The following is a 27,043-nucleotide window of genomic DNA, read 5'->3' as shown; positions in this document are numbered from 1 at the left end:
AATAGGCACACCTCCCTCTCTTATTTCTAAAGCATTTTGAGGTCTAAACCTACACACGACCTTAATATTATTTGACATCGTATTAATTAAAAAAAAAAAAAAAAAAAAAAAAAAAAAAGAAAGAGAAAGAGAGTGAAAGAAAAGAAAATAAATAAAAAATCAACTTTTTATAAAATTGGGGTGTGTTTCCGCGTTTTAAGATTTTTATTATTATTATTCAAATGAACCCATCCACTAAACTACCAGCATTAGTCACTGCACCTAATAAAACCTTTACCAAAAGACCTTCTAACAGCAGCTATTCAAGTGCTACTTCACCACTTCCTTTAGAACTTGCTGATACTTTTTCACAGTTATCTATTCAAAGAACATTTCAGTCCAATAAATCACCTACAGCTGAACATCGCTCTTATTTTAATACATTACAGCTATCATCTATAAGACCTATTTGTTCTTCTTCACAAGTATATGATTGGTCTTTTCTTTCTACAGAAAAATACCCTGCTTGCTACAGCTCGTAAGACGAAAAAAAATATATATAAATAGTATAAATAACCATGTTCTTTTATAGTCAAGATATGTATGATTTGGAAATGACAACATTAGGCTTATCTATTGAACTTGGTAATAACAATAACCCTTCTTGAAGAGCTCAAGTGACTTATGTGTATATAGCGGCTAACAATACAAGGACACGTAATTTGAATAGACTTGTCAATAAATTGATTGATCTTTTGAAACAAACTGTCCAGCAAAAGCATACAGAGTAATTATACAATGAATATATGAACCATATGAGAAGCTTATCTCTATTATAGTGTGATTCCTGTTGAAACATACAATGCATTGTTCCTGACTCGTGTGTTTATGAAGCATTTTGCAGATAATTTGACAAATAAGGAAATTATGGAACAAATAGAAGATCATCCGAATGAGTGTAAAGCAGAACAATTATTAGAGTCACTGTTATATATTCTAATGAACATGGACCCAAAGTACATACATAATTATTACGAGATATAATATAAAGTCACTAATACAACTATAAATTTATAGTACAAGCTATGCTTGTTATGAGTTTTATGTGGAAATACTTAACATGTTTCTTACACTCTTTTCAACACAACTAAGGAATCCACTGAAATCAACCAATTATTTCTTGGACATTTTCATGTCCAGATTTGTCAACAGAGCAGATGCAGTAGTTGCTAGGTTATTGGAAAATGTCATTAATCAACATCAAGCGCCACCTCAATCCAACAGTGTTATGTATACAGCCTATAGTTATATATTTTCATCTTCAAAGCATCATTCATCTTCTTCATCGCATACGGATACCATACCCGTGCCTGATCTCAGTTTATTCCTGCTTTTGCTGTTGGGTGTACAATCAAAAGGAATCAATAGTGAATGGATAACTTGTTTTAGACAGGCTATAGCCGGTCTTAGTGATCATCATGGTGAGTGATTCAATTACTTAAAGGACAAGAGGGAGGTATTAATATCTATACATAGTTTTATCGGCAACAGATATCGATGGATGTGATTATAAAATGCATTTAATCTCTTTTAAAGAATTACTTGAAATGTTTATTAAATCATTCCATGTTGAAGAAAAGATGTTGCTGTTTTATATGATCTTAGCAGAAAATGAATCATTTAGAGTTTATGTGCTATCAAGGACCGATCAAGAAACCATTGTAAGCACAATGATTTATTGCTATTATACGTTTAGGAAATAACATCTTATTAGTATATTCCTATTTTAAAATTAATTTATGAATCTATTGAAGGAAAAGGAAATTATTCTCAAGTATACATCTTGATGACTTTGCTTTTAATCCTAAGTCAAGATGAAGTCAATAATGACGCAATACAAAAGATTGTAAGCTTACCTGATCTGTATATTTTGATCTAATCTAGTGCTATAGTCCGTGCAAAACATGGCTTGGTTTACAGAACGACCCTTGTTGAAATCTATTTCGTTGGGTGGACTGACAATGTTAGTGATGATTCGCACTTTACAGCTAAACCTGTCTGTACACAGGGATATTTATTTGCATACAAACTGCTTAGCAATCTTAGCTAATATGTCTAGTACGATATTAGACATGCATGCTTACACTGCTCAAAGACTGATTAGGTATATGACATACCAAGACTAGATCATCAGTACTGACTTTTTACTTTATAGTCTATTTGAATTATTAACAAAGCGATACTTGAAATTGGTTGATAAAGAGCAACCAAGTGAAGATACAGTTGTATATGAAGATGTGTTAATGTTTATGCTAGAAATCATAAATTCTATACTCTCGCATCGTTTAAAGCATAATTTACAGTTGGTGTATGCTTTATTATTAAAGCGAGAAATCTTTATACCCTTCCAATCTCACTCAAGATTATCCGAGACAGCAAATAATCTTGATCAAGTCATTACATATTTTAGTTCTAGAGTATCGGAAGCTAATTTAAAGGCGCCGTCGTCAAGTGAAGTATTAAATATCATTGAACATACGTCCCGTACTTGGTCCAATCAACGTATGAAGGTAAAGTGAAGAATAAGTAAGTGTGCGTGTCATTGTAACTAAAAACCATTTCTCAAGTCACTTCCTGAACTCAAGTTTCAATATGAAGAAGAGTCTGATGCATTTGAGTTCTTTATACCCTATGTTTGGTCACTCATTTTGCGTAAAGATTGTATTTATTGGAGTGAAGAAAAATGTCGTGTGTTGGATTCTTTTGCATTAATGAATGAAGAGCCAGATACGCCTACAATTGCTTAATAATAAAATAGTGTATATACAATTTTATTTTTCAACCTTTATCTAACAATCAAAATCGAATGCTGTCCTATCCTCGTTGACTGTAACTTTTAAAAAAAATAACATTGTGTTATTATCAAGCAAACTACTTTTTTTTTTTTTTTTTTTCTTCATTAATTAAGCGAAAACATAAACTAAATATTATGTCTACTACAGTTTTTCATATTAACTATTGTCATAGCTATGCTATTTCATTAAACTAATACTTTATTTCATATCGATCCTTGTTTTCCAAAATCATCTTCAACATACATTTCTTAATAGTAAGACACAAATCCTCATTCACTTGTAGTGAACTTCGGCTATATCATAATTGGTGTGATAGATCAAAAGGCTATTGTAAAAGAGGATGGCAAGATATTTCCAATCAGCTCACCCTAGTTTCTTGTAACAATATATCGCCATTTGTATTCATTAAAAACCCGTGGCTACACGGGAGAAGGAGCGCGTTAAACATCTTAAAGCCATAACTGCAGACATAGTCGGAAACATCAATATGGGCATTTTTGAGAACATCGATGAAATGGTCTTTGATCTCTGGTTCCAAATCCTTTCTTATAATTTAGTTCATATGTGCTATAAAAGTTCTAGTGGGTTCCAGATTTCACTGAGAAGCAGAAGTCTCTTTCGAATGAGAAGGCGTAGCAGATTTAGGGAGATTGTGGATAGTATATTGGCCTTGGAGTTGACTTAATGTAATATCAAACACTTCATTGACATGATCAACCCAGTACTGATTTTTTTTTTTTTTTTTTTTTTTTTTGCTTGGAATTTCTCTTGATGTACTTTTCGATAGTACCGGAAGGATAATCATGGCTTTTTTCATTTTCAGTGAAGACTCCTCGTTCTAGCCTTTTGGCTGTCAATAATGTGTTTTTAAGAGCTTCTACATTTTCATTTTTTCCCCAAGACATCCGTTACTTTTCAAACCAGCCTTTTTTGAAGTTCTTCTTGTTTTCTTTCCTTTCGTGCTCTTGAAGTGCTTGGCCTTGGTTCGTTATCTCCACCAGCTGGCCGCTTTTTTGTAGAAGCCTCCCTGAAAGAAGGTACTGTGTTTTTGGAGCTTCTTCAAGACTATACGCGAATCTCTGAGCTTTCTTCTTGAAATGACACATTCTAAAAAACATCTGTTAGTTTGGTTTTTTTCAGAGAATATAGGTCAGATTTGAGAAGTTTCAAAATGGCATACAAGTTACAAAACACTTGGATATGGAAATGCCTGGTAGCATTTAGAATATAGTAAAACAAGAAAGAAAGAAAAAAGAAAAAAAGGAAAAGCTGGATAATAAGAAATACTTGTAAAAGATAGATTCAAAAGTGATTTTCTGATCAGAAACGCAATATGAGAAAAGTTGATAGAGATAGTAAACTGATAAAGCAAATGAGTCAGATTCTAGATATCTTACAATCAAAAATAGTCTTATGGTTTTTTCAATTATAAGGAATAATATATATAAAAATGAAAGGCAGTAGAATGGATTTTTTGAGATGTCGGTCATGTCTTTATTCTGAATAAAATGAATACAAGTATTTATGCAAAACGCAAGCTTAAAGAGGGCATAACTAGATTTTGAATAAAGAAGCTTATCAAGGTATTCCATTCGGATTTACTTAATATTCATACTTTAAAGTTAGGATTTTGTAATCTTTTCAAAAGCTATACTATACTAAAGCTATTATTGGTATAACCCTTAATCAGGGACTATGATTTATCTCTTTTGTAAGCTTCTATAGCTCTTAGCTATAAAGATAGCGTAGCTTTTGCTATGAAGCATTTGCTACAAGCAGCATAATGGGTTCAGACTGAGATAGCTTGAATTTGGAGGAGCTATTAAGATAAAAAGTTTATGAGCTCTCGTAGCAAAAATATTTCAAATGTCAAATGCTAGGAGTAAAAGAATTTGATAGTCTCTGTCATCAGAAGTGAAGCATTGTCCTTAAGGTTTTTAAATTTTGAAGCATATCTAGAGAAATTTATGCTATTGCTTATTTATTCAATTGTATATGCCTTGTAAATTGACGAAGGAAAAGCCGTTCTTTTTTTTTCTGGCTTAAGGACCAATCAACTTTAACAATATTATGTTATTATGTTTTGAAATTGTTCTAGAAATTGGATTTGTCATAAACTGCGCAGTGAATTTTCTATATAAGGCTTTTTTTTTATTTTTTTTATCTTTTTATTATCATTATTACTACTACTTTAATGACTCAATTAACTCAAGCAGATTTTAGAGTTGGATACCAATCACAAACAATTTTACTAGAACAATGGGATCTTGATTCTACAATACAACAAGTAAAACAATACCTTGAAGAAAGAACTTCGATACCCGTAGATGCTCAAAAGCTAATGTGGAGAGGAAAAATACTAAAAGAAAATGAACTCCAGCTCAAACAACTTTCTCCATTGCAGCCAACCAACAATAAAATGCTGCTCATGGGCAGTTCTCAAAAGGCCATCGAAAAAGTGAATAGTATGGATAAAAAGCTAGATGAACAAAGAAGGATAGCGCCCACGATTCGTGCCAAAAAGGGACCACAACCAGTAAAATCAATGGAAGAATTGAAATATACATTTCATAAGATATCAGTAATTGAAGAGTTTCCGCACCCTGAAAAAGCAAGAAATTTACTTGAAAGGTTGAGAGATGATCGAGGAGTAAGTTTTTTTTTCTTACCTAGTAAGAATAAAGCAAAGTTATTTATATATAAAAATTAGATACAAGCCATCATGAAAACAAGGAAATGGTCTGTTGGTGAATTAATAGAGCTGACTCCTTTTGAGGCTTCCATATTAGGTTACAACAGAAATGCTGGACAACTGATTGCGCTACGCTTACGAACAGACGATCTTTCCGGATTTAGGCATTATGATTCTGTACGAAAAGTATTGTTGCATGAGTTAACACACAATGTAAATTACATAATAAAAATGAGAAAAGGAAAACATAAGTGATTAATTTATTATATAATAGGTTTGGGGAGATCATGATGACAATTTCCATGCATTAAATAGACAATTAAATAAAGACGTAGTTGCATTAGATTGGACAGCACATGGAGGACATAGCTTGGGCAATGGCGATTATTACGATCCAGGAGAACAAGAGATGACAGATGATATAACTTATGAAACTGGAACATATCGATTAGGAGGAAGCTCAGGCACACAGGCAAATAGTCCTGAAGCAAGAAGGGAATTATTAGCTAGGGCGACTCTTTCAAGATTAACAAAACAAGAAGAGAAAGAAATGGATGAAGGCTGTGGCTCTGCTTAATTTACTTGTATAATTCTTTAAAGTCATAACTACGTACATAATCATCATATACATTTCATACACTTTTTTCTTCTATTATATTTATCAACTAATAAAACATATCCATCTTGTATTATGTAATCTCCACATCTTTCCTTTTCTCTCTCTCTCTTTCTTTATCGACTTCAACATGCCTTCCTTATCACTGCATCAAGATGATGACGAGTTATTGCCCCAATCATGTCCTTTAAAGTCAATTAGTCAGCTTAGAATATGGCAGCCTAATCAAAAGACAAAATTTAACGTGTCCAACATTTGCTTGCAATTACGTCCCGAAGATACCTTAAGGCCACGTCTGATATTGATTCATGATACAGAATATTGTTATACGAATGACAGGTTTATCCAGGGCAGCAATATCCAAAACATGTACCATTTTAAGCAGTGGCATTTGGTTGACACATTCATCTAGTAATATGTTTTATATAATATCTGACAAGTATTTATATACGTTATAAATAGTTTTTCAAAAGAGCGTCTTTCTATTCCGCCTGTAAATTGGATCAATGTTTGTCATCGAAATGGTGTTAAATGTCTTGGAACTTTGTTAATAAAAGGTGCCTCTCAAGTACATGAATTGGAAATGTTTTTGCAAGGACCTCCTAATGTATCTCAAAATATCCTTGACATAATGAATTTCAGCCATCCGTATTTTGCTGATAAACTTGGTAACCTATTTGTTTGCTTTGTGTTTTTCATTCTCTTATAACTCTTTTGTACAGTGGAAATTGCTAAATATTACGGATTTGACGGATGGTTGATTCGTATTGCAACGGAATTTTTTCCTTTCCCCGCAGGCCCAAAAGTGAAATCCAAAGAATTGGCAAAGTAAATGGACTCTTCCTAAAATGGTAGAAACTAGTAGAATTCATGTTAGCTTTTCTTTTTTCATAGGTTTCTAAAGAATTTTACAGAAAAGATACATTTTGAGATACCAGGCTCAGAAATAATTTGGTTTGATAATATGACAAACGAAGGACAGGTCCAGCAGCAAAATTGTTTAACAACAGAAAACAATCTCTTCTTTCTGAACACAGACGGAATACTTCTAAACAATTGCTGGAAGGTCTTTATAAGTTATACTTTTACATTTTATTAACAAGATGTATAGAATGTATATCCGGATTTAGCATGCCAAATGGCAAAAAGAAACGGAAGATCAGGATTTGATATATATTTTACTATCAATGCAAGCGGTGGAAACACATATAGAGAAGGAATGTTCAAGTCATATAAGGAAAATAATAAAAAAAAAAAAAAAAAAAAAAAAGAAAAAAAAAGCTTAATTTCATAACTCTTGTCTAAACTTTGAAAAACACAGGGTATTGTGATAGCTCACTTGGCAAACACTTCTTCTGCTCTTTATGGTGTGTCATGGATCTATAATCAATTTGGCCGATCCAATTTTGAAAAAATTGATGATTTGTTTTGGAGAGGTGGTACTTTCTCTGAATTTCCAACTGGGTTTTATAGAGAAATGGTTTCTGCAAGAAGACAAAGTAGTGACGACAGGTAATTAAAATAATAATGGATATTAAATCATTATGTTCAAAATAATACAGTAGTGATGATGAAATTGCATATGAACACAAAAAAGGAATTAGTGATGTTATAAGCCCACATACTGTCACTAATTCAACTTGGTTTGTAACTAACTTTTGTAAAGGCTTTGGAGATTTATTTTTTTACAAGGGAAAGGTAGACATCTGCAAAGTAACACATGTAGATTACGTTTATAACCTACTTTTTAATAGAAACTTCACAGTGAGCCATGGTTTCATTTATCTCACCAATCAGTACTACCCAATCTTGATTATCAACATCCTATTGTGGACCACAAAGATGATTGCATTGAATTTACAGCCGCTCTTGAGAATGACGATATGGCATTTACAGGAGGCACAAGCCTCAATATCTATGCACAACATCTAGCTTACAAGGAATCTTTGGATGGAGATGCCAAAATCACTTTACCGCTATATAAGACCTCAATTGATGTCAATCAAGGTTGTACAATTAAGCTGGTCTACAGATCCCCGACGCAAAATGAAGTCAAATTAAATTTATGCTGTTATTTATCACTTATTGCACCTGATATATCTAGTTTATCAGAAGTTTTCAATAATCAACAGCATGAAAAACTAAAAGATCAAAATGGGAAGCTTCAAGCAACGATTGAAATCAAGGAGCATGCCACAGAGTGCGCAACTTTTTCACTCCCAATGGTCGATGAAGAACAGCATTGTGCCTGGATAACCAAGACCGCACATGTTCCCCCTTTAGTATACAGTGGTAAACTTGTCTTGGAAAAGATTAGTTTACTTGCTGTCTTTAACACAGCCACTACATTTGGATTTGAAAAATGCATTGTAGCTTCAATTGGATATCTCAGTGTACTACCCTTTATGTACTCAGAAGGAAAAGTGAAGCATGAATTAGTTGAATTGCACTTGAAAGATTATGAAAGAATAGTGAATTCTGATGTGGACGATGTTTACTATTTGTTCGCAACACTAAGCTGGAAAAGTGTTACTGACAACTGCAGGGAATCAAAAATGATCGATTATGTCATTGTGTCTTACAAGCTGCCACACAGTAATGAAAAATTCTTTTTAGGAACCTCATTTTGTGACCAGTATCGTATATCTGGATTGAGCATCACTAAAACAAAGTCGCCAGTTTTCATTATTGAGTCAGTCAATAGAGAAGGTGATATATCTGCTCAGGCAAGCTTACAGTTACCCTACGTATTGTAGTTTTTTTTTCGCTTATCTTTTCAAGATTGAAAAAAAAAATTCTTGCTCCTCTTATTATTTCTATAACATCCTACTATTGTTGAAAATAAAGTTTAAAAAGGTAGTTTGCAAAATTCTTTCGACTGTCCTCCTTGGTTTACCTTCCAAGAAAGAAAAAAGCTTTACTAAGCCTAACAGAGACTTTTTTTCATTATTAATGGGTTAATCTAAGACACATTCCTTGCTTATAGAGCCATGCATAATTGGTGGTCCAAATAAACCAATAGACATTGATATTTAATTTATTACTATATTATCTAACTTCATTGTTCAGAAAAACCAAGCTTATAGTTTATTATTATTATTACTTTGTAATGTTTTTGTGACTGATATTGTTAATAGAAAGTTACTTTTAATAATTGAATTAGTTGTATTTTTAAAACATGACAAGTTTTTGAAAGGTAAATAGTTAGCAAAGAGTAGTTCATATCACCTTTAATATCAAATTTGCTTCTTCATGCTTCTTTAAGGAAGATTCTAAACCATCCTCTATCATTTATATATCATGCAGTAATACTGATAGGGAACTATTGGCCTTAATATAGTTATCTTTGATCCATAAGATGTAGCAAAGATGTATCATTTGTTTAAGCATGTTTCTTGAAAATTCTTTATCATGTAAGACATTAAATCATAGCATAATATATTTAAGTCGTAAACATTAAAAGTTGCTACAGAAAAGTTGACAGTCTTCAGGTATAATGTGTTCAATAAAAGGATGCCTATCCGTTTAAAAATGATCACAAATATGAATTTACTCCTACTTATCTTGAATTTTATAGGTGAAGGATCTTTACCATTTAATAAGCTTCATTTGAATAATTTCAATATCAAACCAAGTCATATTTTTTTTTGGCTTAAAATTTGGTTTCCATGTGGGACAAGTATAATGCATAATCGAGTGTAACATTACAATAATGGACTCTTGTTATCTAATTACAAAGCATGGTCTACAGCTATAAAACTTAAAGTTAAATATACTATTGATCTATTGAATAGGATAAATGGTTTTAAGAAATAGTTTCATTAAAAGGAACATGAAATTAGAAATGTGAAATAGTAAATAGTTAGGCTGTGTTTTAAAATAAATCATTTATGCAGTAAATAGACTGATTGTTAGTGTAGCATTATTCTAAGCTAATTGTTTACAGTAACGATGAATATCACTGCACCTTGTCAAATTAATCAAATCTATACCTAATTTTACATCACTATCTATATAAAGATAAAGAAAAACAAGAATAGAATTGAGCTACTTACCCTTTTATTACGCATATTAAATATGCATTTTAAGACATTCATCTTTATTTTCAAGCAAAGTTTTATTAGACTAACCTTATGGCAATCTTATTTGTAAGCTTTCTGTTCAATAAAACAAGTTAAATAGCATAGCATGCATCGTTCTTTTAAAAATGCAAAAGAGTGAATAATGCATTTAGTAGCTAAATAGAGAGTATGATCACAAATAAAATAAAGCTGAAATGGTCCTGCTTTTTTTCTTTATTATTGTTGCACAAATGATGGATGGGTTGAGATCGAGGGTTAGTTGATTTTATGATTGATCAGAACGTGACGTTTTGTAGCAAGATAAAGCATGGATTATTACTACTATAACTCTTATTATAGACGCTTTATTGTTATTTAGCACCAGATGGAAGTTTTTTTTGGCTGTATGTCTGGTCTATGCGCAGTTGATCTCTCTTCTTATTAAGTGAGGAGTTCTTTATGTATTTAACCTTCAGTTATAGAATATATGTGCAGCGCCTTCGTGCATTTATTCCTAAATAATGTAATTCTTTTATGAAATAAACAGGACTGAAACTGCTACAAAAGTAAATTACATTATAAAATATTCTTATAAATAAACGCTATTTTCCTTTTTGTTATGAAAGCATAGTTTTCTTTTCACCTACACTACTTTGTATTCTTTCTTCATCCCGAGCTGTGGGCTTGAAGCTAAAAGCCGTTCATAGCTTTTTTTAATTTATTTTTCTGTATGTTTTCTCTTCTTTTTGTTGTATAAACTAATTGATTGATTTTTTTACTTTAAAAAATTACTTTTTCAAACTATTTTATTTCCATCGTCTTCTACAGCGTTTCTCATAAATATCTATCATAATTATATTCTTTTAAAATGTTTATATGTAATAGTCATCCAAGCACTCAAAATAACCTTTTTTGCATCATTCTTTATCTGTGGTTGGTTGTATTTTTTATCCATCATTTCTCCAACTTAATTTATTTCATATTACTCTCTTGCCAATCTGCTTTATATCAATATACTATAAACCAACTTCTTAGATAATAGTCTCATCTGTTTCCCAGCTTTTGATCACTACGACAGAATGACGGAACGTTTCCTTGGTTGTTATTATCATTGTGCTAGGATGGGCAAGTAGGAGTATAGTTGCTTCAGGGCCTAAGTTCTAAGCTATGTTAATCTTTGATATGAGTGAACGTCTGCAATTTAAGCATTTAATGTGTCGGACGACATTAATGCTAAAATATAAGAACAGCTTATGTTCGTAAACTCTTCTGACAGAAGTCACTCTGGTAATGCGACATTTCTAGATTTTGACTAGGTATATTGGAAGTACCAACGCTTGGAAAGCTAGAAAACTATAGCTGTACACCTTTAATTGAAACTAGATGAATTCAATAAAAAGTCTAAAAAACTTCTTTGATGATATCAGGTACCCTATTAGTTCTATTAACTTTCTCTTTAATTATATTACTCGTTTTAATGGCTTTCTAATGAAGACTTTGTAATCAATTGCCAGGCTTTTTTCATTTAGCTATACCTAAATCAATCGATCAAGTTTAAGCTGCTCCATAAAGTACCATTTCCAAATAATTGGTGTTTATTGCTTATATTTGCATACCCATCAACTTTTTTGCTTTATTCAATTATTTGATATCCGAAGCGTCACTTTCAATAAATCGGGCATTGCCTAAGATTTAGCACAATCTGTAATTTCACGTGACTCGCTATATTCTATTCTATGCCTGGAGTGTAAAAAACATATTTTTTTTCCACTTTAACAAATCAATGTCAAATTTCATTCTTTTTCGTGAAAACATCGTAAAAGCAATAGATAATTGTCTTTCTAGTGTCTTTGAACATAGAGAAAATAACAGGGAAATACCTTCAACCCTCATTGAATCTCTTGTCAATCAACACATCTTGCCTTTAACTGGTCCAGACAATACATTACAAATTCCCATAGTTGAAGATAAACCAGATTGGCGTAAAAGTGCAACTGAACTTGCATTTCGACGTGCCTTGATTCGTCTCGTGGTAAAATTAATTGTTTTTTGATTTGAAACAAATTGACTGATTATTCATGAAGGATGGGGAAGAAACAGAAGAAAGATTTAAAAGAATATTTGATTGCTGTGACATTGTCTTGTATTGTTCAGAGATTGGTAAATTAAACGTGTTGCTGAAAGAAATAAAGAAAGACAAAAACTTAACATGTATTATTAGATTTATTAGATCAGGTTATTCCGCTTTCTTTTACTGAAGAACTCTTTGATTTGCATACAACTGAAGGATGTGAAAAAATATTTGATTATGTTGAGCAACGTAAAACCAGATTAACAGCGGTAAGTGACTTAAACTGTATAACATACACAGTTTTAAAAATTCGTTGTTAGAATATGGTTCCTGGCAAAGGAAAAGGATTAGTACTTTTGAGAATGTGCAACGAATTACTTCGCAGACTATCCAAAGAAATCAACACAGTCTTTTGTGGACGTATTCTCATGTTTCTTGCCAACTCTTTTCCATTAGGTGAACGATCTGGTGTCAATTTGAGAGGAGATTTTAATACAAACGCTATTCATTTTGATACGGATGAAGAAGTTGACGCTGATCCAACTTTAACAGGTTAGTTTAAACAGAATACAGTAGCAACGAAACTCAACCTATTTTTTGATAGATGAACAAAAAGCATTTTATAAACTATTTTGGTCTACTCGTATCTACTTTGCCAATCCTCCTTCTGTATTTACTGATAATAATTTTGAAGATCTTCAAAAGGTAACAAAGTAGAGCTTGGTCAGGAGAGCTGTATTTACTAAAATATTTGGTTAGGGCACAAATGGTATTGTTGAAAAGTTTCAAAGTATTGCCCAGAAAGAAGCAGAAATATTGGGTGCTCGTAATAAGGAAGTAACCGGTACAAAGCGTTCGAGGACTGAATACATGGATGAAGATGATAGTGCAGCGGAAGAAATACTGAATCAAATTAATAATGAATATCAATTCCCTCGATTGTTAAGTAGCAGGCGATTGTTAGATTTAGAGGTTAGTAAGCTTGCTGTACACAATGAGTAAAATGGCTGATGTTTTCTGTTTTAGATGGAAGATGCTAGGTTTAGAAGAAGTGTGATTGTTCAATATTTAATATTGTTTCAATATCTTTCTGGATTCTCTCAAGAGGAAAAAGAGAGAACAGCGGCCTTATTAGCAGCAAGAGGCACCACAAAGCAATCTTTGGTACAACCTAATTATGTTCTTTCTGATGAACAAGTTCAATGGATAGATGAAACAAGAGAGATCCTTGTAGGTTTACTGAGGTCAATTAAGCCTCATGGTAACTTGTATACTGATATCATCTTGACCATATTGGCTCATGAGCGTCACTGGGTAATAGAAAAAGAAAGAGAATTAAGGAAAATTTTATTTTATATTAAATACCTTAAAATAGATAATTTGGAAAGCATCAGGCTGTCCTTCATTTGAAAAACCACCGATGAATATAAACGATTTACAAAAGGCATGGAGAACCAAGAGACCTAGATTAGAAGCACCACCTACAAAGTATCGATATACGTTTGGTACATATGAAATTTCTAGTTTGTATGGCAAGCAAAATATGTCTCTTTCTGAGCTCATGATGTACGTGTATATATAAAGAAAGAAAGCAGTTTACTTACACATAAAATAGAAATCGAGCAAAGCTTCCATCAATTGTTGAAGTGATTGATAACGCAGTTACAGAATTACAAGATTCGCTTGATCCACCAAAAGAAAGATTCAACTATGCCAATGGTGCATTATTACAAGCCTCGCGATTAATTCATGACAAATATCCTCACTTGATACGTGAAGTGTATGGCGCAAAAAAGGATGTGTATAAAAAAATGTATGAAAAGATGACTGACGCACCCATGGAAGATACAAATACACCGGATGACGCAAAGCCAGTGACTTTAGCAAATCATTTTGTTATTGGAGAAAATTTGACAGAAGATCATGTACAGGCAGAAATTGAAGTGTTAACAAAGGCCAAACAGATACTTTTGGAAGATATAGAATCAAAGAAAGGTGAAAAAGGAGACAAAAAATAATAAAACATCAAAAAGGGGCTCAAAGAATTTGAACATAATTTTTGCCTGTTAAATAGAAACAAACAATATCCTTTTTCTTTTTACTAGTTAATAATGTTTATCAATATTATTCTTTTATGTTTACCATTGTCTGTGTACGCTGTCCCTTTTACAAAAAAGCAAATTCACATCATCAATCAATGCAACCATCATCTTAAGGTTGGATTTCAAACAAACAATGAAGTAAAAGGTCAAATGATCGCCCTGGATTCCAACCAAAGGCACTCACTCACTGTTTCCTTTCACTGGGCAGGGAGAATATGGGCTAGAGAAAGCTGTGATTATCATGACTGCCTGATTGCTGGAGCAAGCAACCCTGCTTCTTTAGCTGAGTTTAGACTATCACCTGTATCGAGCGATATTGACTATTACGATTTATCCTTTGTCGATGGTTACAATTTACCCCTTCGTATTGAGCCCCTGTTTGAGAGTAAAATAGATCACATGACACAATCGGATGAAAGACACTGCAGGGCCACAGAATGCACACGCTTACCATTGTGTCCTCAAGAGCTCCAAGTAGTAGATGATACTGGCAAATTTATTGCTTGTAAAAGTGCTTGCTCAAAATACGGATTGGATCAGTACTGTTGTACTGGTAAATATAGTGAGCCTCAACTATGCAAAACGAATCGTTTTGCGCGTGAAGTTGAAAGGGTCTGTCCAGATTCTTATAGTTATGCATTTGATGATGACACAAGTATCTATGGTTGTCGGTCAAATGGATATAATGTCATATTTTGTCCTTGAAGTTTATTAAAAATGTAATTGTTTTAATATTTATAATCAATAAAGCGTGCACGCATACACATAGACAATAAAGAGTTTTCATGTAGTTTTATTTGTTTTATGATGGTTTGTCATACGTTAAGTTTATTAAGACATCTGTTTTCGAAAAAATATTCCTCACATCTATACCCTCCTTTTTATATAAATCATGCGGTATTCCTATCTCTACCAGACACAAAGCACCCGTGGTTCTCAAGGAATTGCAACCAAGTTTTGGAATACCAAGAGAGATTGTCCATTGGGGATAAATGACATATTCTGGATGTTGTGGAGCACCTTTTTTTTTTGAATTAGAGAAATGTATTTTTTTTTTTTTTTTTTTCTGTACACGTACCTGTGTCAGCATCAATCCCACTAGGAAAATCAATACTCAAGATGGGTTTATTTTGACATTTCGCCCAACTAATAGCTTCAGTAATAGCATGAAACGCGCCCAAATTATCCATCAACTTATTTTCTGGCCCAAGAATAGCATCTACCACCAAATTGCAATCATCCTTTATATCCGAAGGATGATACACAATTGGTACACCAAGATTGTACAGTGTGTGATATTCAAATGCAACTAATCGACAGAGATGGTCCTTATTTGATGAGGCCAGACAAACCGTAACTTGATAGCCACGATCAACCATCATACGTGCCATGGCCAATCCAACCGCACCGTTCTTATTATTACCTACCAAAACAACAACCGAACCAGACGAGAGCCCTCTTAAGAGCCGCATAGCCAATATAGCAGCACCTTTGGCGCTATTTTCAATCAATAATCCCTCACGATGCTGAGAGACCTTTGTATATTCATGTTCGATACGCGTTAATGTAGCTAGCGGGAAAGAAGGTACTGGAGTATGATTTGTTTCTGTCCACAGTTTGGGTTTATTTTTTGGTTCTTCATCCAATACGTTTTCTGTCGGCAATAGATTTCTCTGTCTATTTAAGCTAACTAATAAATCTTCTTGCGATGTCTTGTCTGTTTCCTTTAATACAGTATTAATTTGTGCATGTTTTTTTTTTTTTTTTTTTTCTTTACTCTAATTTCAGCAAACACTTTTGCTTTATCAAATCTATTCAGATTCTTTTGGAAATCAAACTCGATCTCTTGATAACTGCTTACGTCTTTATCAGCCCAACTATTATTGCTATTGTTATTGTTTTTTCTATTGTTTCTAGGCCACTGCTGAGCTTGCTGCACTGTTTGTTGGGATTGTTTCTTTTTCTTGTCTATGTTCAAAAAATGAATCAATCCACCTTTTTACATACAATTTCTCTCTTTTTTTTTTACTTTTGGACGTTGAAAAAGACTTATTGATAGATATTTGCTAATAAAAGGAAAGAATGTATGAATTATAAACTGCGTAATCTAGAATAAATCTCGATTTTTACTGGTTCAATTATTTGTGGTTTTTGCTGTTGTTGTTGTTGTATAGATTCTGTATTCAAGTCTTTTATATCTTTTCCATAAATACCGTGTATAGGAGCATGGTGAGGAGGCTGTCCAAAGAAATAAAGTGTAACTATTCTACATATATGAGTTTCAATAGGACTAGTTTTTTAAATGTTACATTGAAAGGGGTACCATCTTTTAAAGTTAATTGTCGTGTAAAAGGCTCAATGCTAAGAAATGTTCCTTCAATTCTTGCTCCAGAATGTAATAAAACGGATATTTTTAAGCCTAAAAATTCTTCTGCCATTGTTTATTGACCAAAAAGAGGAAAAAAAAAAAAAAAAAAAAAAAAAGAGCATCACACAGATATAAATTGTCCGCTGGTTAAGTTGAACCAATCAAACAACATCGTCATGAGAGCATGTTGAAATATGGCTTTTTTTTTACTTTTTTTATTTTTTTTTTTCATTTTTTTTTTTTTTTTTTTTTTTGACTTTTATGATCTATAATAATAACACTACTACTTCTCTCAATTTTCAACAGGAAATTACAGACATGTTTAAACAACAGCAACAACAACAACACATGAACAACAATAATAATGCTGACTTTTTTAACTTTATAAATCACGCTGCAACATTTAATCATGGTTCTTTTTCGGTACCGCAATTAACGCCTGATGGACAGCAGCAGCAACAACAACAAATGCAAGATAATAGCTATACAAATAGTAGTGCATTATCTGGGCATAATCCTGAATATAGCATGTCACCACTGCAAATAAATAGTCATAGTGCAGTCTATACACCTTTACAACATCCTTTACAAACATCAACAATAGACGATTTTGCAGACGAAGAAGTAAATATGATGTGTATATGCATGATATAATCTGTATTCTAATATTCATCTAGGAATTTCTTACGCCCTTAGTTTCACCTGCCATGGCACCTACTTATGATATGAATAATACGACTACTTTTCAATTTAGCAATAGCAACTCGGATAATATATTTTCTCCTTTAACTTCACCTGCTCTTCATCCTTCTGAAGTGATGGATCAACACCTTCTACAACAAAAACTAGCATTAATCGAGAAACAGCAACAACAATTAAGAAATATGCAAAATCAGTTAAATAATAATACCAGCTCATCTGCAACGAGTCCACTCTTTGAGGGAAGAAAAAAAATGAATTTACAAAAGACTGTACAAAACAATAGCCCACAACAAAATAAGCTGAACAGAAAGATATCAGAAAGTAGTCCACTTGCACTTGCACCTAGCAGTAACACTATGGCCCCTGCCACTCCTTCTTTATTAATGAAACTAGGAGCAGGTCACAGCAACAGTGCACCACCTACCACCACCAATACATCATCCGTTGTTGATAATATGCCCGTTTTACCGGCTGCCATACTTGAAGAAGAACAACAAAAGGGCAAACCATCAATCAATAAGCGCAGGCGCATTTCACAACCCAAATTTAGCCATTCACCTGGTTTGCCACCTGAACTATCATCACCCGCTGGGCTTCGACCTTTGACATCTCCAAGGACATTAAAACCATTGATCTCACCTTCACTGAAACCGAATGGCCATCGACTGTCAACGATTGAAGAAGAGACCGCTCGAGCTCTGCTCACTTCAAAATCAAATTACGAAAATCAAAAAGAAGGCAACGGCAAAACATTAGGTATTGATTTTACAACAACTATTCAATCTGGCGTTGAACACAGACGATCTGCCCACAAGGCAGCTGAACAAAAACGTAGGGATGTACTCAAGCAGAGTTTTGATTCACTTCGAAAAGAAGTGGTTGAAGCCATGATGGAAGAGGAATTAGCGGAGAATGAAGCGATAGATGTAAAAGAGATGAGGGATAATAAGGAAAGAGATGTTAAACAAATGAGTAAAGTTGTGTTACTACAACATTCTTATGAGTACATTGTGCGCTTAAAATCAGACAATAAAAAGAAGGATCAAAAAATGAGTGAAATGAAGCAGGAAATTATGTCATTACGTAAACAACTCGGATTACCTGAAGTAACAAAAGAGGAACAAGAGCAAGAACAACAAGAAATTCAAGAAGAAAAGGAAAGAAGAATAGAAAGGTTAACAAGATTACAACAGAATGCGTCAATTATAAATAACAATAATGCAACTTAAATAAAATCACTCATTAAAAAAATTTTTTTTTTTTTTTTTTTTACCTTACAAAAAAAGGAGGGAAAAAAAATAGATTTTTTTTTATTTCTCTTTTCTTTTTTTTTGTTTAAAAAAATAAAATAAAAAATGGGGTTTTTTCAGTCAATATTCCACAAGACACCAAAAAATATAGAACAAAAGAACACAAATACAATAATAGAGAATACAATATTACCTCATCAAAATACCTCTTCATCTACTACAGCAAGTACTTTATCAAGTCAAGATATCGCAAGGTTTCAACAATTTGAAGATGGCACACATATTCATCACTTGACGTGCCCAGCCCAAAATCGAATTATCAATGGCCTTATTGGTATGGCTCATAAATCGCTTAGGCTAACCTCTCAGTGGACATCTTCTTATAATGAAAAAAGAATCGCTAGCTTAGAAGAAATCAAAAAGGAGCGTGCAGCATTAGATCGTTGTTTACAAAGAACGACAGATGAACGAAGCCTATCTGAAAAGTGGGGTACATGTCAAGAAACAATAGGCAAAGGAACATCGGGTGTTGTGAGAATTGCTCATAAAATAATTGAGGGAAAAGAACAGCTCTATGCTGTAAAGGTAATTTTGTTTTTAGTTTAATTGGCTGTTTATGTATAAATATTCTATATAAAGGAATTACGTAAAAGACACGGAGAATCATCCAAAGATTACATAAAGCGATTAACTGCTGAGTATTCGATATCATCCACAGTCAAACATCATCATATCATTCAAACATACGATTTATTACCGTTTACCGAGACTTCCCCTGTATTTTGCCAAGTGATGGAGTATAGTGGAGGTGGTGACTTGTTTGATATCCTGGCCGAATGTCCAGATGGATTGGAAGTGGCTGAAACAAATTGCTTTTTTAAGCAACTTATGCAAGGTGTAGACTATTTACATGAAATCGGCATTGCTCACAGAGATTTGAAGCCTGAAAACTTACTGTTAACAATGTCAGGCTGTTTAAAGATATCTGATTTCGGATCGGCTGTTTGTTTCAAGGGCACTGTCATTTATAAAGAGGAAGAACAAATAGATGAAGAAGAAGAGGATAGTGACAAGGTGCATTGGGCACATGGATTGGTAGGATCAGAACCTTATATTGCACCAGAAGAATTTATTCAAGATACATACGATGCTCGTCTAGTCGATGTTTGGAGTTGTGCCATTGTCTATTTAGTCCTTCGAAAGGCAAATCACCCTTGGCAAATAGCTAAAAGTGGAGAAGATGAGTCGTATGACAAATATCTGAAATTTAGACAATTATTGGATGAAGAAAGGGAGAATGCAAGAAAGGAATTACGTGCGAGAAAGGACATGACGGAAGAAGAAAAGCAACAAGAAAGATTAAAAAGAGAGGCGGGTGTATTAAAGGCAAAAGAAACAATACGTAGAAAAGCAAAAGAAGCTAGATTTGATACCTTAGAAGGCATTGACATTCAAGCAAAGAAAACTTATTTACAGAATGTTAGATCCTCAACCTAATAAACGTATTACAGCTGCAGAAGTATTAAGTAGTGAATGGTGCAAACAGATTCAATCTTGTCAAAATTAATTTTATGTACATTTAATAATAAATTAATCCTCTATTGTTTATTACTTCTTCGTACATCACTTTCCCTCGAACAATGTGGTATTTCAATAGAATAAATAGAAAATGCCCTTTCTTCTTCTTCTTCATTAAATGTGGATGATGATAATTGTGAATTGAAATCATCTTCTGTTATTTGACTGTTATTCATACCAATACTACTAATACTGATACTACTACTGCTACTATTACTGCTGCAAATACTACTACTATTGTCATTTAATTTCACTGATTTTCGTCTGTAATACCACTTGTGCTTCCTTTCTTGTGATTTCAATTTACTTATTTGCCTTGTCAACTGTCGTTTTTCTTCTTCATAGTTGACTATTTTAGCTTCCATCAGAGGCTTATCATGGACATCAAATGAGCCAACTTCTAATTCATTTTCTGCCAACTGCCTTGTCTTTAGTAAATCTTCCACTCTTTTTTCTAGATATTTAATCTTTTCCAGTCTTTCTAACGATGTGCGTTCAGCATTTTCTTGTCTTTTATCAGACAAAGAAGATGATTGTCGCTTCAGTAGCTGAGGAACTTCCTTTGTTAACTTAGATCGACTCTTGCCTCTTTTATAAACATATCCATCATCCAGTAGCTTCTTCTTGGCTAATCTAAAAAGGTCACCCTTTTTGGATATCAATAGAGGATCCTCTGAGGCTAGCTGAATAGCAGCCTCATTAATGGCCTTTTCATAATTTGTGAGTGGTCTACTTTGACGTCTTCCGTAAATGGTTGCTTGAATAGCAATAATATCTTGAGATGTTTTATCCTAACTTTGCGAAATAAGAAATTTCTAAGAAAGAGCATGAAAAATTAAATTTTTATGTATACTTCTTTTATCACAGTATCACGATTATTATCCTAACAACAGCACGGTTTAATATATTAATTGTATAGCAATAGAAACATAACAACATACTGATGCCAGAGTATCTCTTAGTCTTCTTATTCCATTTTTAAATATAATAGAGTGAAAAGGCAGCATACTTAAAGAGCAGGTAAATTCATTAAGTTCTTCATCACTAAATTCAATCATCAGTTCAATATCTTGTTCAGTTGCACCCGACTTGATAAATGCTTCATGGTATTGTTCTAACTTGACTGAGGTTAGAAACTCTTTTATGGTTGGCAAGGTGCTTGTCATCTACAGAGAAAAAAAGAGTGTGAATAGCTAAAAAGCCTCAAATTTTTGTGAGGTAAAAGTGACGGTCGTCAAGGGTGAGTCAAATTAAGGGGTTTCATTGACTTTTTGGCCAGCGATCATTTCAGCAACAGAAACCTCTAACTTTTCTGCAATTTTTCACTGTCAAATTCTTTCTAGTAGACTTTACCATTAGCATAAAAGTATCCTGTCTCTTTTTTTTTTTTTTTTTTTTTTTTTTTTTAAAAAAAAAAAAAAACAAGGTTTGCCTTAGTAATGGAAAGTGAGCTTACGTTTGGTACAAGAAACCAAGCTGATTTTTCCTAAATATTTTATATTAATTTTTGTGTATGAGAGATTTATTCTAGTGCTACATTTCTATGAGCACTGCTACAAATTAAAAAGAAAAATTACAGTTAAGATATTAACTTACGATGTTTTTGCTTTTCCTGCTCATGTAAAATTTCATAGTGGATTCGTCCAAGTAACGCTGCCGCTTCATTTGGTTAAAAAAAAGCATCCAAAAGTATATTTCTAATGTTTTCATAAAATCAAAACACCACAAGCAATTACATGAAACAGATCAAGCTTCCAAAGGGGAAGCGTTTTATCTGCTGTTTGAAGTGTCCAAGCTAATTGGTCAAGAAACCATTGCTTTTTCTATAGAATTTAAGTCTTCAGACAACATTCTAGATTGTATATATGAGCAAGTACAAATCCTTTGAATATTACCAGCATCATTTATGATATTTACAATAAATCTATTCAAAAAAATTTACTTTATCAAATTAATAGGCTATTACTATACTTTTTATATATGAAGAACTATCATTTATACATTTACAATGACATAAATTCATTTATAGGTATCATATGCATACATATATGCAGGTTAAATAGGTAAAACGGCTTTGAGCATAAAGGGAGCAAGTGGTATAGCTTCACGTTTATCTTGTTCTTCAGCAAGTTTAAGAATCAAAAAACTGTGAATATCAAATAAGTCCTTGAATGAGGATGTAGTGTTATATCTATTTCGATCTAATGCAGCAAGCTTTGCTGTTCTCCTAGTAAGGTATAAACGTTTTGTGTAGCCTTTGATGCATAAACGTTGTAACAACACCTTTTAGTGCTTACAGTCATCCTTTCTTTATATTCCCATTGAGTTTGAACGAAAAAGCTGATTACCTCTTCTGATCGTGAGAACAACGTCTTTAATATGCTTTTTAGTTATTTGTTAGTGCATAGACTATGAAAGTGAGCTAAAACTACATTAAGAGTGGATAAACAACTGCTCTACAACCTTTATTATCAAGCAAAGATAAAGGAACCCATCATGGAATTATGGTTTGAATTTCTCGTGACATCTAGCGCCTCTGAATCGAAGAAGCGTATAAAGGGAAAGGAGGCACACCACATTCATCATCCTTGAGTGATATGGGCAAAATGGAAAAGAAGCGTATGTAACAAAAGAAAACCAGCTACCAATTGGGTCATAAAAAGATGCCAGCTGATATCGTGAGCACTGTCACTGCAAATAATTTAAGAATAATAAGTCGGTAATATTTGCTAGAAATTTGACGTTTTACTTGAATATTACCAAGTATTGAAATGGCGCATTTTAAGCGAATTTTACAGCAGTTGGTAATATTTCAAGTTTTACTCGAATATTACGCACGCCAAAGACACTTCAAATCTCTAATTTTACCTTGTTTTCACATAAAAAAAGAGAGTAATATCCGCATTTTACCTGATATGATAGGTTGGCTTTTCAATCATCCAAATTTACTTGTCATTATTGGACGACATCATGCTTATTCATGTACTTCTTTACATTCTTATTTGTAGAAAACCTTACCATTTAATACACTTCATTGGCTTAAGAAACAATATATTAGGCTTTAAAATTATATTTTTTATTAGATAAAAAGCCTTATTATATTGAAATACAATTCTATACCTCTTTACGTCTTTCGAATGGCCAAACACTATACCATTTCAAATCTTTTGGAAAAATAATACAGCAATCACACATTCATTTTTCATTACATCCGTCCATCCATCAGTGAACATCTTTCTTTTTTTTTTTAACTTAGCTTGTTTGGTGTGTAATAAATAGATTAGGTTCAATAAAGCCTTTGTAAGTTGCTCATCTTGAGAAAAAGAGCCTTTGGATGGTTATACGCGTAAAGCAGCAGCAGCAAAGCACATAGAACTGAAGAATTACGGATAAGTTACAGGGTAACTACAAAATAGTCTTCAGGTTAAACATTTTGTAGTAATTTAATACAAATACTATGAAGTATTGTACATATTATACTTCGAGCTAGGATCTTTGTTGAGAATCCAGAGTAGTAACAGTAAAATTATTATTAGTGACGGAGATACGGTAGAAGTGTTCGAACAGAGCTTTGCCTGACCAGTTTTCGCGGCCACGATGTTGTCAACAGCGACTCCCGCCTGGGCTGCCAGTGTAGCGTCTAACACTCTTCCCTTCGGTATAGGTGCACCAGTTGGACGACCTACATATGCTATAATATTGTTGATATGCTTGGAAATTCGTTCATGGCTAATTGCAGCCTTAGAGTCTTTCAAAGAGCGAAAGAGAGCGTTGATCTTGATATTAGGAAACACCGGATGACTAATCAAACAGGGTGTGTAAGCAAAAAGTTACCGATAGGTAAAATACGCAGAGACTGGGCACAAAAGAGGATTTGTTTGTGGATGTATGATGATAGGTTTGGAGATACGAGAATCTTTCCGTTTTTATTTTAGTGTCAATACCAGAATGCGTAGGATATTGCTAGACATGATCATAGCGTTGTCTAAATCGATGCGTTCAATATCGGATAGGCGAAGAAAGCCAACTACTGCCAAGAGCCAAGCTCTTGAAATTCGAGTAATATTCGGTGTTGTTTGTAGTGCTGTATTATAGCTTTTAATTAAATAAGCAGTGCTGATGACGTAACTTTCTAACCAGACGAAGCTATGACAGGTACAGCATCCCATTATGGAAAGCACATTTGTAAAAAGGAAGACGCTTAAAATTACATCATAGAATGTAAATAATGTAATATTTTGTATTCTCTTATACTTTTATTTAAATTTGAATGGTGAGCAGGCCCTACTGATACTTCAATAAAAACACTTTATAAAAAAAATTAAATAAAAGGTATTGGTCTAGAGGCGGCACTATAATAAAACACTCATACTCAAAAAATAGGCTTCCATTAAAAACATCCACTTCAACAAATTCTAGGAAATTTCAAAATAGATCATTAATAAGCAGCGCTTGTTTTTACACATACGTAATTTATGGTTCGAGATTTAAAGTAAATTTTATTTACCAATTGAATAGATGAGGGGTTAAAATAATAGATACTATTTATATAATTGAAGTAATAATACTGACCAAAATAAGGAAAAGTGGATGATTCTTAATTATAGGCGTTCAGTGATTGTGACCACCTAGATGTCAATTCGAGGACTTTTCATTGTAAATAAATTGGAATTGATGTACTACATAGGGTAAATGAATAAAATTAGCTCACACTTGCTGCAAACGAGATAAATATAAAGGCTGTCTCTAATCATTTATATGAAAGTATTTTAGTACTATATTAGATAATACTTAAATGAATTTCTTGATACAGCTTAATTATCAAATCATTTTCACTGTGTATCAAAAAAATATATTAAGAAATAATAAATAATGATGATGAAACTATCATTAAGATTTTTTCTTCATTAGTTATATCTGAATACTTATAAACAAATACATCTTTAGTAGTATCGCTATCTTATAAAAACAGCATAAATTTCATGTACAAGGCATACACATTGTCTATTTTCTTTAGTAAACGATATTTATTTAAAAAATGTATCAAAAGTAGGAATAAGTATGGCGGCTTTTATAGGCCTTTGAATTAGATGCGCAATAAATCAATTAATTAAGGGGCAGGGGTGGTAGTAGGAGCATCAGTTGGACGCGTAACATCACTTGTATCAATGGATTTAGAAGCTTCGTCAGAGGTAGCGGCATCTTCAGCATGTTGAGTGGAATCAGTAGCACTTTCAGCATCTTTAGCATCTTCAGCATGGTGAGTGGAATCAGTAGCATTTTCAGCATCTTTAGCATCTTTAGCATCTTCAGCATGTTGAGTGGAATCAGTAACACTTTCAGCATCTTTAGCATCTTCAACATGTTGAGTGGAATCAGTAGCATTTTCAGCATCTTTAGCATCTTTAGCATCTTCAACATGTTGAGTGGAATCAGTAGCATTTTCAGCATCTTTAGCATATTTAGCATCTTTAGCATCTCTAGCATCTTCAGCATGTTGAGTGGAATCAGTTTGCTGAGTGGAGGCGACAGCGTTTTCAGTATCTTTAGCATCTTTAGCATCTTCAACATGTTGAGTGGAATCAGTAGCACTTTCAGCGTCTTTAGCATCTTCAGCATGTTGAATGGAATCAGTAGCACTTTCAGCATCTTTAGCATCTTTAGCATCTTCAGCATGTTGAGTGGAATCAGTAGCACTTTCAGCATCTTTAGCATCTTTAGCATCTTTAGCATCTTTAGCATCTTTAGCATCTTTAGCATCTTTAGCATCCTCAGCATGTTGAGCATGTTGAGCATGTTGAGTGGAAGGAGAAGCATCTTCAGCTTGGTGAACAGTTAAAGTAATACTTTCATTTGGGGAGTCCTTTTTGACTTTATCTATGACAACGTTGATAAAATACTCGAAGACATTCTGTACATCGGGACTCTGCATAACATTCTTGACCTTTTGTTCATGAACATTAGGAGTGGCGGGGGCAGCAAAAGTAAAAGTAGAGAGACAAGCGAGAGCAGAGAGAGTCAAGAATTTGATTTGCATTGTTGTTATTGTTTTTATTTTAGATACTTTTAGATTTTGAAAAAAATCCTGCTCTTTTTATATTAAAAGGCTATATCCTTTTCTTTATACACCATGTCATAAAGAGAGAATAAAAAGAAATTTCTTAAGCTTTGATCCTAAATTAAACCTTATCTGGTAACTGTATTAATCAGAAATATAATTACATCCTATGCAGAAAATCATTATCCCTTCTTTCCCCTTTGTGATTTTGCTTGACTATGAGAATCTGTCTTTTCATTCTTTCTTTTTAGCATCGGAAGTTATAATTAGAGAGTAAAGGAAGAGAATTAACTAACAACAAAGTATATTCTTTAGCATTCACCTAATAAAATATGCCGTATTGTTTAACAAAAGTGGCAGAGAAAAGAAAAAGTCAGCATGTCCAGTAATCCTTATTTTAATTTATCCTCTTTAATGCAAACAGTGCATTTGTTGCTTTGACTGTTTGACAGTAATAAACAATTTTATTAATTGCTTATTGAAATTTAATTCGCACGCACCCAAATTACACGTTTAAAATCTTTGCTCTTGTATATTACTTCAAATTGTAACTAGTGCAAAATCATTTTAGAAGGATTATGTCTTTTATTAATAGAGCATTACTAAACTAATTTATGACTTATATAAGCTATGAAATGCTCTCTTTTTTCTAATACATTTGATATTTTAAGCCAGAAATGATATACTTTTCTTACATGGAAAAAGCTTTTT

General features: G+C 33.0%; 12 protein-coding genes across 12 annotated transcripts; 7 read left to right on the top strand and 5 right to left on the bottom strand.

Annotated features, from left to right (window-relative positions):
* Window positions 1-221: 221 nt before the first annotated feature.
* RO3G_12739 (uncharacterized protein) lies at window positions 222-823 on the top strand (the record flags this gene model as incomplete). The annotated part of the gene is made up of 3 exons (XM_067667323.1): window positions 222-517; window positions 572-624; window positions 819-823. The coding sequence occupies 3 exons, from the start codon at window positions 222-224 to the stop codon at window positions 821-823; spliced, it is 354 nt and encodes a 117-aa protein (XP_067523424.1).
* Window positions 824-2,090: 1,267 nt separating this feature from the next.
* On the top strand, window positions 2,091-2,786 carry RO3G_12738 (uncharacterized protein; the record flags this gene model as incomplete). Its single annotated transcript, XM_067667322.1, has 3 exons — window positions 2,091-2,143; window positions 2,195-2,549; window positions 2,607-2,786. 3 exons carry the CDS (start codon window positions 2,091-2,093, stop codon window positions 2,784-2,786), a joined length of 588 nt encoding a protein of 195 aa, XP_067523423.1.
* Window positions 2,787-3,653: 867 nt separating this feature from the next.
* On the bottom strand, window positions 3,654-3,940 carry RO3G_12737 (uncharacterized protein; the record flags this gene model as incomplete). Its single annotated transcript, XM_067667321.1, has 2 exons — window positions 3,654-3,684; window positions 3,747-3,940. 2 exons carry the CDS (start codon window positions 3,938-3,940, stop codon window positions 3,654-3,656), a joined length of 225 nt encoding a protein of 74 aa, XP_067523422.1.
* A 1,313-nt stretch (window positions 3,941-5,253) lies between these two features.
* On the top strand, window positions 5,254-6,103 carry RO3G_12736 (uncharacterized protein; the record flags this gene model as incomplete). Its single annotated transcript, XM_067667320.1, has 3 exons — window positions 5,254-5,484; window positions 5,545-5,739; window positions 5,801-6,103. The coding sequence occupies 3 exons, from the start codon at window positions 5,254-5,256 to the stop codon at window positions 6,101-6,103; spliced, it is 729 nt and encodes a 242-aa protein (XP_067523421.1).
* A 406-nt stretch (window positions 6,104-6,509) lies between these two features.
* Window positions 6,510-6,974, top strand: RO3G_12735 (uncharacterized protein; the record flags this gene model as incomplete). The annotated part of the gene is made up of 3 exons (XM_067667319.1): window positions 6,510-6,553; window positions 6,605-6,810; window positions 6,865-6,974. 3 exons carry the CDS (start codon window positions 6,510-6,512, stop codon window positions 6,972-6,974), a joined length of 360 nt encoding a protein of 119 aa, XP_067523420.1.
* Window positions 6,975-11,939: 4,965 nt separating this feature from the next.
* RO3G_12734 (uncharacterized protein) lies at window positions 11,940-15,081 on the top strand (the record flags this gene model as incomplete). Its single annotated transcript, XM_067667318.1, has 11 exons — window positions 11,940-11,950; window positions 12,049-12,235; window positions 12,288-12,363; window positions 12,425-12,543; window positions 12,595-12,826; window positions 12,879-12,979; window positions 13,034-13,246; window positions 13,301-13,588; window positions 13,650-13,840; window positions 13,890-14,199; window positions 14,380-15,081. 11 exons carry the CDS (start codon window positions 11,940-11,942, stop codon window positions 15,079-15,081), a joined length of 2,430 nt encoding a protein of 809 aa, XP_067523419.1.
* Window positions 15,082-15,207: 126 nt separating this feature from the next.
* RO3G_12733 (uncharacterized protein) lies at window positions 15,208-16,814 on the bottom strand (the record flags this gene model as incomplete). Its single annotated transcript, XM_067667317.1, has 7 exons — window positions 15,208-15,216; window positions 15,290-15,396; window positions 15,455-16,100; window positions 16,154-16,344; window positions 16,406-16,442; window positions 16,507-16,614; window positions 16,686-16,814. 7 exons carry the CDS (start codon window positions 16,812-16,814, stop codon window positions 15,208-15,210), a joined length of 1,227 nt encoding a protein of 408 aa, XP_067523418.1.
* Window positions 16,815-17,062: 248 nt separating this feature from the next.
* RO3G_12732 (uncharacterized protein) lies at window positions 17,063-18,675 on the top strand (the record flags this gene model as incomplete). Its single annotated transcript, XM_067667316.1, has 2 exons — window positions 17,063-17,368; window positions 17,422-18,675. The coding sequence occupies 2 exons, from the start codon at window positions 17,063-17,065 to the stop codon at window positions 18,673-18,675; spliced, it is 1,560 nt and encodes a 519-aa protein (XP_067523417.1).
* A 357-nt stretch (window positions 18,676-19,032) lies between these two features.
* On the top strand, window positions 19,033-20,193 carry RO3G_12731 (uncharacterized protein; the record flags this gene model as incomplete). The annotated part of the gene is made up of 2 exons (XM_067667315.1): window positions 19,033-19,281; window positions 19,336-20,193. 2 exons carry the CDS (start codon window positions 19,033-19,035, stop codon window positions 20,191-20,193), a joined length of 1,107 nt encoding a protein of 368 aa, XP_067523416.1.
* A 101-nt stretch (window positions 20,194-20,294) lies between these two features.
* RO3G_12730 (uncharacterized protein) lies at window positions 20,295-22,178 on the bottom strand (the record flags this gene model as incomplete). The annotated part of the gene is made up of 5 exons (XM_067667314.1): window positions 20,295-21,065; window positions 21,216-21,440; window positions 21,731-21,760; window positions 22,011-22,097; window positions 22,170-22,178. 5 exons carry the CDS (start codon window positions 22,176-22,178, stop codon window positions 20,295-20,297), a joined length of 1,122 nt encoding a protein of 373 aa, XP_067523415.1.
* Window positions 22,179-22,329: 151 nt separating this feature from the next.
* Window positions 22,330-23,213, bottom strand: RO3G_12729 (uncharacterized protein; the record flags this gene model as incomplete). Its single annotated transcript, XM_067667313.1, has 3 exons — window positions 22,330-22,557; window positions 22,623-22,656; window positions 23,185-23,213. 3 exons carry the CDS (start codon window positions 23,211-23,213, stop codon window positions 22,330-22,332), a joined length of 291 nt encoding a protein of 96 aa, XP_067523414.1.
* A 2,171-nt stretch (window positions 23,214-25,384) lies between these two features.
* RO3G_12728 (uncharacterized protein) lies at window positions 25,385-26,311 on the bottom strand (the record flags this gene model as incomplete). Its single annotated transcript, XM_067667312.1, has 1 exon — window positions 25,385-26,311. The coding sequence occupies one exon, from the start codon at window positions 26,309-26,311 to the stop codon at window positions 25,385-25,387; it is 927 nt and encodes a 308-aa protein (XP_067523413.1).
* Between the last annotated feature and the right edge of the window lie 732 nt (window positions 26,312-27,043).

The sequence above is a fragment of the Rhizopus delemar genome, genomic scaffold (assembly GCF_000149305.1).
Source record: "Rhizopus delemar RA 99-880 supercont3.11 genomic scaffold, whole genome shotgun sequence".
Taxonomy (NCBI): domain Eukaryota; kingdom Fungi; phylum Mucoromycota; class Mucoromycetes; order Mucorales; family Rhizopodaceae; genus Rhizopus; species Rhizopus delemar.
The sequence above is the reverse complement of the archived record's forward strand: the minus strand, read 5'-3'. Positions and strand labels throughout refer to the sequence as shown.